This window comes from Otolemur garnettii, unplaced genomic scaffold, assembly GCF_000181295.1.
Source record: "Otolemur garnettii isolate 467f Iridium unplaced genomic scaffold, OtoGar3 scaffold00044, whole genome shotgun sequence".
NCBI classification, from domain to species: domain Eukaryota; kingdom Metazoa; phylum Chordata; class Mammalia; order Primates; family Galagidae; genus Otolemur; species Otolemur garnettii.
In genome coordinates this window covers 11175334-11184961 of record NW_003852439.1, presented here as the reverse complement: position 1 = coordinate 11184961, position 9628 = coordinate 11175334, and the positions used below count along the sequence as shown (strand labels likewise).

The following is a 9628-nucleotide window of genomic DNA, read 5'->3' as shown; positions in this document are numbered from 1 at the left end:
TTAAGCAATCCTCAGTTTTTCTATTTTTAGTAGAGACAGGGTCTCGATTTTGCTCAAGCTGATCTTAAACTCCTGAGCTCAAGGAATCCAACTGCCTTGGCTTCCCAGAGTGTAGGATTACAGGCTTGAGCCACTGCCCTAGCCCCAGTTAGCATTTCTTTACTGTTCATTCATGAGGTTTGCAGCTCTTTAGAGTCCCTTACAGAATCTGGGGTCTGTGGAAAATGTACACTGCGGTTAATGACTCAGCACATATGCTCCTCTTTTTCTGTGTGGTAGCAAGCTCACAAGTATTGGTATGATGGTGCTGCTCAAACCGTACACTGTTTAACCAAAGAGCATTGTCTAAGTCGGTCCCATGGTTGACTGCATTGGGTATCAGTCTGATAGGTTAGTGATGTAGCAACTTACAGAGGGCTAGATGTGACCAACCTGTTCATCCCCTGGAACAACCAAGAAGGAAAGACCTAACCCCTGGGCCTCCCTCCACAGTGATGTCTGAACTCAGTGATGAAGCCAGTGAGCCGGAACTCCTGAACCGCAGCTTGTCCATGTGGCACGGATTGGGGGGGCAGGTCAGCCGGGAGGAGCTGGACGTGCCCTTGGATCTTCACACAGCGGCTTCTATCGGCCAGTATGAAGTGGTTAAAGAATGTGTGCAGCGGTAAGAGATCTTGGGGGACTTCCATCTCCTTGAGTTTTAAGTAGCATCTCAGTGCTATATGGTGGGGCTTTGCACACAGTGACACATTTAATATACCTAGTGTAGGTTAACCATGTTTATCTCAGGCAGTTGTTAGTACTAATCTATGCTAGGGACTGACAAAGAAGGCAGTTTTTATTTCTAGGAAGAAAAAGATGATATAAACTTATATCATAGGCTTATAAACATTAATTTATAGTTTGCTTTAACCAGAGTAATTTTATGATTTTCCCTGATAGCAGAAATGCCAAAACAAGCAAACAAAACAAAATAATGATAGAAAGTGATGTCTCGGCTCTGCGCCTATAGCTCAACCGGCTAAGGCGCCAGCCACGTACACCTAAGGTGGCGGGTTTGAATCCCCAGCCCGGACCTGCCAAACAACAATGACGGCTGCAACCAAAAAATAGCCGGGCGTTGTGGTGGGCGCCTGTGGTCCCAGCTACTTGGGAGGCAGAGGCAGGAGACTCACTTGAGCCCAGGAGTTGGAGGTTGCTGTGAGCTGTGATGCCACGGCACTCTACCCAGGGGGACAGCTTGAGGCTCTGTCTCAAAAAAAAAAGAAAGTGATGTCTCTGGCTGCCTTTTCCTGGGGAGTTCATTCTTTTGTCACAGAGGAGGAGGGAGGCCAGGCTTTCAGTTCTCATCTGGGGATGGAGTGGTCTCCTGATTTTACCACCCCCTTGCCATTTTATTGATATATATAGGAATGGTGAGTCCCAGTACAACAAAAGGCCCATGGCTGCATCTTGCTCATGGTACAATGTGATACATAATGTAATTTTTGGAAAGGGGATCTTCTCCTTACCTCCACCCCTTTGTGTTCCACCATATTTTATGCTTACCCTGTTTCCCATTTCTCACTTGATAACTTGGTACAGTGATCTCTGTCCACAGCTCTGTGTGCTTTTTTCAATTCCTGGTGAGCCCAAGCAATGCTTTGTTGAAGCCAGAGGTCTCTAGTTCCCAAGTGGTTCCTAAGTCATGGCCCTCACTTAGATGTACCCAGCCAGTGAAGTACCATGCACCTCAGGAAAGGGTAATTCGTGGCAGTCCTTCAGGTATGCTTTAGCACATCACCTAATAGACTCACCAATACCCCTGTTGTGACTCTGCTCCTTTGAAGTTCTCAGGCTCCTAAATATTTGGATGTCCTCTTAAAGTGCAGAGGAGTCTAGAATGACTCCAGGGAGGAGCAGAAGGGAAGTGTGTGACGGAATTTTGACATTAGCTGAGATGGAGGTTTACTGACCGTAAGCACAGACTGGGGCCCCAAGGGTAGTGGGAGGCATCAAACGGGAGAATTGAGGGTGAAGAGGTGGTGAGAGAACCTCAGAGGGACCCTTTGCTGCTATGTGGAGGAAAGCAATAGGGATGAACTGTGTCCAATCAGGTTCATTCTAGAAGGCATCTCCACATGGCTCCCCCAGCCAGTGTCTACCACCGTACTCCCAGTAGCAATGGCTACCGACGCATGCCCCACAGAGTCAGTGGGAGATGCTAGTGATTGGAAAGTAATTGCCTGGTATAGTTTAATGTGTGTATCTAATCAGAGGTACAAATGGTGTGGTTCGATGGTCAGTTTTACTGCCACTGGAGTCAATGATTATGGAGAAGGAAAGGCCTGTGAGGTGTTAACTGTGCGAGATGCTCCTAAGAGTGGATGTTATTTTCAAATGTGGCTCCTTTACCCCAACCCCAAAGTCTGGGCTGGGAAGCCCACATTTTCTTTATTCCTATAGGTAAATTCATTTCAGAATTTTAATGGAAATATGGGATTCTTTGGTAACAAATTTGCTGAGAATATTTCTGTAGGGTGAAGTAACAAAGGAGAAACCAGTTGCAGTTCAGCTTGTCCAGCATCTGAGTCCTTCCTCTTTCCTCCTTGTCCTGTCCATCCAGCAGTGGATTAGCAGACTCGGGTCACTTAGTGGTACACGATCAAGACTCAGGTCAGGGTTCTCAGCCTTGGCTTTGTTGACAATGCAGCCAGATCATTCTGTGCTGTATGTGGCTATTCTTTATACTCTAGCATGTTTAGTGGCATCCCTGGCCTCCACCTGCTGAATTCCAGTAGCTCTTCCCTCCCTAGTTGTGATAACCAAAAATGTCTCCTGACTTTTTCAAACATCCCCTGGTTGAGTACCATCTAGCTAACTGGTGGCGTGAAAGAAGAGCATTAAATTGCTGGCCTTGGGCTAGGAGGAGGGCAGATGAGAATGTGAAGTCAGAGGAAGTCAAAGGCTAAGGCCTTCAAAAAGGCAGTCATACAAGCAACTGTAAGCATTTCCCTGCCTGCCTTTCCCCAACCCCAGTGACATCCAGGTTGGCAGATAATTTCTACTTTCTGTCAACTTGTTGTACTGGCTTTGGTAAACCCTGCAAGTGAGATGGTTGGGCATGTCTAGCGTATCTTGCATTTGTTTAGGAGAGAGTTAGATTTGAATAAGAAGAATGGTGGTGGCTGGACCCCGCTGATGTATGCCTCCTACATTGGACACGATACCATCGTGCACCTGCTGCTTGAGGCGGGGGTGAGTGTGAATGTGCCGACCCCAGAAGGGCAGACTCCACTGATGCTGGCCTCCAGCTGTGGCAACGAGAGCATCGCCTACTTTCTCCTCCAGGTGAGCTACGAGGGGACTCAGGCCCAGAAACTCGAGGGGCTCCCCCAGCTGCTCTGACAGAGACGTGAACCACTGCAGCCATGGTGTACGTGTGTGCTCGTGTAATCACATCTGGTTCTTTCAGCATGCTGGCCTTGAGGGTGCCTGCCCTGCACAGACGAGATGAGGCTGTAACACACATTCTGTGTTCTTTTGAAGCAAGGTGCTGAGCTGGAGATGAAAGACATTCAAGGCTGGACTGCCCTCTTCCACTGCACTAGTGCTGGGCACCAGCAGGTGGTCAAGTTTCTTTTGGACAATGGAGCGAATGCCAACGTGAGGTGATCACCACATCAGAGGTGGCCATAAGAGTGGGCTGGGTCTTGTCTGATGCTAAGGAAGGCAGCTCTAGGCAGCTGACCAGAGTTCAGGGACACCCCTGCTTTGACATGAGACTTTCTTATGTCAAAGAAAGGGGCAAAACAGAGAGAATCCTGCCCTGGCACAGAACTTCTCACCTGTTTCCAGGCAACATTGGGTGCATCTTTTCAGGCCCTCAGACCTTCATTTTATCTGACAACCAGGGATGAGTTGGGTCTGTGTCACAGAGCTGTTAAAAGAGTTACATGTGGGCTGGGCATGGTGGCTCACGCATGTAATCCTAGCACTCTTGGAGGCTGAGGGTGTATTGCCCTGAGCTCACAGGTTCGAGACCAGCCTGAGCCAGAGCGAGACCCTCTCTAAAAATTGCCAGGCATTGTTGTGGGCAACTGTGGTCCCTACTACTTGGGAGACTGAGGCAAGAGAATCGCTTGAGCACAAAAGATGGAGGTTGCTGTGAGCTACGATACTATGGCACTCTACTGAACATGACAAAATGAGACTGTCCCCCCCAAAAAAAAAAAAAAAAAAGAGTTACACGTGTCGTAGGCCAGGGGCCAGCCATAGCATATGGCATTTAAATGGCATGCATTAAGTGTTAATACCTTCCTTTGTCTTCCTTTTATATATATCAGGTGAGGTGATGCTTTGAAAACCATCATGAGTTTTATTTTTATTTTATTTAATTAATACTTATTTTTTGAGATGAGCTCTCTTTATGTTGCCCACACTGGTCTTGAACTTCTGGACTTAGGCAAACCTCCTGGCCTCAGCCTCCTGAGTTCCTGTGGGTAGCTGGGACTATAAGCATGCACCACTGCACTGGGCTCCAATCTTGTGTTTTATAAGCTGGCAGTGATACTGTTTGTTGTCTAAAGCATGTCGTGATGATAATCCCCTTTCACGTACCAACACAGGATCCACCTGATACTGTTCACACTCCCCTGGCTGATATCATCTATTTTAAGACACCAGAAATTCAATGCTACCAATAATACTCAACTCACTGGTTGATTTAAAGACAAATTCTTCAGAGATGTCAAAATATAAAAATATCTTAGAATGGCTGAAAACCAGCATTCAGCATGATTCCTGACTTCTAGACTAGCATGAAACAAGTCAGAGTTAGAAAACCCTGTAAAGACAATGCTGAGTTAGTGATAAGCAAGCCCGAAAACTAAGATTCAGGTAGTAGGCATAGTACAGACAGATTAGACTATTGGTGCTTGAGATTTTCAGAATAGCTTTATGGAGGATGTTGAAAGCTAGGATTTGGATAGATGGTTAGGAGGCATTGGCTTTCTGTGAGGAATGAAGAGCCAAAGCTGACTTTTGAATGTGACTAAAGGAGAGATTTAGGAGATAGCAAGTAGCAACAGCCTAGAAGGAGGGAAGATAGGGAACCAGAGCTGCCTTTAGACAAAAGACCAATGCTGGGGATACACATCAAAAGAGTTAATGAACTTAATGTATTAACTTTTCTTATCTCAACCTCATTAATGATAGGTGACTGGTGCATTGGCTAGATTTTGTCTTCAGCAGGGCATTTTTGCCTGGTAGACCTTCTCTCTGCTAACCACTTGACTGTGACCCTCACCTTACAGGGAGCCAACATACGGATTTACTCCTTTGATGGAAGCAGCTGCTGCTGGTCATGAAATAATTGTGCAGTATTTTCTGAATCATGTAAGTGGCCCTGTTTATTAGCTTGTAATTTAGTCACCACAAATGAGGAATCACATTACTGAAGTATAAACTATAACAGAATTTTCCTTTATGCAGAAATAACTGTTTTTTATGTATTAATACATTTTCTTTGAGTATCTGTTGATGCCAAGTGTTGAGGCATTTTAATTACAGTGGTAAATAAGAATAGATAACCTATTCCTAGGTAATAATTTTGAAAAAACTGTTATTTCAAAAGTATGGAAAAGTATTTTAAATAGCAAATGGCACTCGTAGTCTTAACGTTAGAAAAGTTATGTAGAATAAGAAAGCAGAGATCTTTCAATCTTTTTCAACCTTCTGCTGCTCCTTGAGATGCCTTCTTGGTTTGATAAAGAACTGCCCCAGGACTTCTCCTCTGCTGTCTAAAGCTGTGTTTGTAGATAACTGCAAACACACTGCTTTTTTGTTTTGAACAAAAAAGGAGTTTCATGTATTTTTGTTTTGTAACTTTCATTTTTTATTTTTCTTCGAGACTGTCTCACTTTGTTGCCCTTGTTAGAGTGCTATGGTGTCATAGCTCACAGCAACCTCAAACTCTTGGGCTCAAGCGGTCCTCTTGCCTCAGGTTTTTACCTTTAGTAGAGATAGGGTCTCATTCTTGCTCAGGCTGGTCTTTTTTTTTTTTTTTTTTTTTTTTTTTTTTTTTGAGACAGAGCCTCAAGCTGTCCCCCTGGGCAGAGTGCCGTGGCATTACAGCTCACAGCAACCTCCAACTCCTGGGCTCAAGCGAGTCTCCTGCCTCCGCCTCCCAAGTAGCTGGGACCACAGGTGCCCGCCACAACGCCCGGCTATTTTTTGGTTGCAGCCATCATTGTTGTTTGGCGGGTCCGGGCTGGGGATTCGAACCCACCACCTTAGGTGTACGTGGCTGGCGCCCCAGCCGATTGAGCTATAGGCGCCGAGCCCTCAGGCTGGTCTTAAACCTAAGAGCTCAAACGATCCACCTGCCTCAGCCTCCCAGAGTGCTAGGATTATAGGTGTGAGCCACAGCATCTGGCTGTTCTGTAACTTTGTAACAAATGACTTAATATATTACAGATTTCTTATCCTCCTGCAGTATTCAGTCTGTATTCAGTGCTGTAATTAATTAGTTCCTTAATACTAGAAATTTCATCTCTAACATTTTGCAATTATAAACAGTGCTCCAGGGATTATCCTTTTATGTGCAGCTTTAGTACACTTGCAGTTATTTCTGTCTGTTGTGTTTCTACAAGAGGCATTGCTGGTGTTCACCTTTTTTGTTGTTGCTGTTATTGAGACAGTCTTATTCCATTGCCCAGGCTAGAATGCTGTGGCATCGCTGTCAACAGCAACTCAGACTCCTGGGTTCCCCTCCCCTCCACTGGGTTCCCATACTCTCCCCTCCTGAGCAATCTTCCTGCCTCAGCTTCCTGACTAGCTGGGACTATAGGCATCCACCACAACAGTTGCCTAATTTTTCCATTTTTAGTAGAGATGGGGTCTTACTCTTGCTCAGGCTGGTCTTGAACTCCCGAGCTCAAGCAGTCCACCTGCCTTGGCTTCCCAGAGTTCTAGGATTACTGGTGTTTCACATTTAAAATTTAATAGGTCTTCACTGAGCATAGTGACTCATACCTCTAACCCCAACACTTTGTGAGGACAAGGCAAGAGGATCACCTGAGGCTAGAAATTCAAGACCAGCCTGGGCAACATAGTAAGACCCTATAGTTTTTTTTTGTTTGTTTGTTTTTTTTTGAGACAGAGTCTCACTTTCTCGCCCTTGGTAGAGTGCCGTGGCAGCATCACACTGCTCACAGTAACCTCCAGCTCTTGAGCTTAGGTGATTCTCTTGCCTCAGCCTCCCAAGTAGCTGGGACTATAGGCGCCCACGACAACGCCCAGCTATTTTTTTGCTGGGGTTTGGCCAGGGCCAGGTTTGAACCAGCCACCCTCAGTATATGGGGCTGGTGCCCTACTCACTGAGCTACAGGCACTGCCCAAGTAAGACCCCATCTTTAAAAGAAATTTAATACGGCCTAATAAAAAGTAACTAAAAGACAAAAGAGGCAAAAGGTATGAATAGATATTTCTCCAAGGAAAATAAACAAGTAGCTGATAAGCATATGAAAAAATGCTTGGCATCATTAGTTATCACAGAGATGCAAATCATAATTAGTAGGATGTCTGTAATAAAAAAAACAGACAATAACAAAAATTGGACTCTTCATATACTGCTGATGGGAATATACAGTGGTATAGTCTCTTTGGGAAATAGTTTGACAGCTCCTCAAATGGTTAAACCTAGAGTTAACATGGAACTCAGCAATTTCATTCCTAGGTATATTGCCAAAAGGTTTGAAAATATGTCTACACAGAAACTTGTACACAAATGTTCATACCAGTATTATTCATCATAGCCAAAAAGTGAAAACAACCCAGGTGGCTATCTACTGATGAGTGGATAAACAAAATGTGTATCTATACAGGAGAATATTATCAAGCCATATAAAGGAATGAAGCACTAAATGTACTACAGCATGAGAAAACATTGGGCTCAGTGGAAGAAGCCAGACACAACAGGCCACACGGAGTGTAGTTCCATTCGTGTGACATGTCCAGGATATGGAGAGCCACAGAGGCAGTAGATTAGTGGTTGGGGACCTGAGGGGGAAAGTGGGAATACTGGGGAGGGGGCGATGGCTAAAGGGTAGAAGATTTCTATTTTGGGGTGATAATTTTTTTTTTTTTTTTTGAGACAGTGTCTTGCTCTATCACCCTGGGTAGAGAGCAGTGGTGTCATCATAGCTCACTGAACCTCAAACTCCTGGGCTCAAGCAACCCTCTTGCCTCAGCCTCCTTAGTAGCTGGGACATGTGCATTAGTAGACAGGGGATCACACTTTTGCCCAGGCTTGTCTGAAACTGCTGAGCTCAAGCAATCCACCTGCCTTGGCCTCCCAGAGTGCTAGGATTACTGATGTGACCTACCACATCCAGCCCAAGTGTTATAATTTTCGTACTGTTTTTTCCTTTTTCAAAATGTGTATACATTCTCTTGGCACCATCTGTATACTTTTTTGGCTGTTTGTATTTTGTTTATGAATTGTTCTCAGCCCAATTTTCTTTTGAATAGTTGGATCTTTTCTCACTTTTTGGTGGGAACTTTATGAATAATGTTATTTAAACATTGTATCTCTTTTGAAAAAAGAATTTGGGAATAGAACATGCACATGCTAAACATGCAGATGTGGCAGAAGGGGTTACTGTGGGCCTGCCTCCTGCCCCTGTGCCTGGGTCTCCTTGTCATCCTCTGCATAGGAGAATCTGCACAGGCCCTTCTGCGGCCTTGGTGTCTCTGCATTTACACCCACATGCCTGTGCATGGTACTACCTACACACAACTGCTTCCCCCTTGCTTTTTTCTCAAACTTAACAATTATTCTGTGCCAGCATATAAATAGCTGTCTCTTTTTATTTATGATAGCATGTTATTCCTCTATAGGATGAATCAAATTTATTTTAGCAGTGGTCTTCATGTAGAATTCAGTCATTGCCAGCCACTTGGTATTCTGCATAGCATTGCAGACTATCTTTGCACATATGTCTATAAATGCATGTGCAACCACATCTCTATCATGCATTACTGAAGGGAGAAGTTTTTGGTAAAGTGTAAGCACAATCTTTTTTTTTTATGTATACATGTGTTTATTTGGTATCCACTTTTTGCCTTTACAAAATTAAAAAGGCTTAAAATTTAATAACAATAACAATGTTTAAGATAAGGACTAGAAACCAAAACCTAATAAAGAACAAATGAAGATAAATACATTCAGAAAAGAAATCAGATGATTGCTGCAATGAAATATTGAGCAATAATAATAATGCAAAAAAAGTAATATTCGCATTGTCAAATAAGAGTATGTCTATTATAGAATGCTTTGACTGACGTTCAGTATGGAGTCATCAGTTAACATCTTATTTTTTTTCCCCAAAGTCTCAAAAAATAGACAACTAATATTTATAAATAAAAATAAAAGATAATTAAAAAAAACAGGTCATGCCTAATCTTATAGACAATAAATAGAAAAAGAAGAAATACTTCAAAATCATTTACTTCATCTGGATACACCTGATATTAAAATTGGAAAAAGATATATTATAAAGGGAAATTACAAAAATATTTCACTTATAAAAGAGGATGTAATATCCTAAACAACATATTAACAAGTTGAATTAAAAATTAATGTTTA

The 9628-nt window shown here is 43.5% G+C and overlaps 1 protein-coding gene across 3 annotated transcripts in view; it reads left to right on the top strand.

The window, feature by feature from the left end:
* ANKS3 (ankyrin repeat and sterile alpha motif domain containing 3) overlaps positions 1 to 9628 on the top strand; it is a 37635-nt gene that overhangs the window by 3739 nt on the left and 24268 nt on the right. For all 3 annotated transcript variants that reach the window (XM_012805795.2, XM_012805793.2, XM_012805796.2), the window contains exons 2-5: positions 493 to 664; positions 3132 to 3330; positions 3529 to 3650; positions 5295 to 5376. In XM_012805795.2, the coding sequence (XP_012661249.1) occupies positions 495 to 664; positions 3132 to 3330; positions 3529 to 3650; positions 5295 to 5376 (573 nt within the window). In that variant the 5' untranslated portion in view covers positions 493 to 494. The remainder of the gene's footprint in view (positions 1 to 492; positions 665 to 3131; positions 3331 to 3528; positions 3651 to 5294; positions 5377 to 9628) is intronic.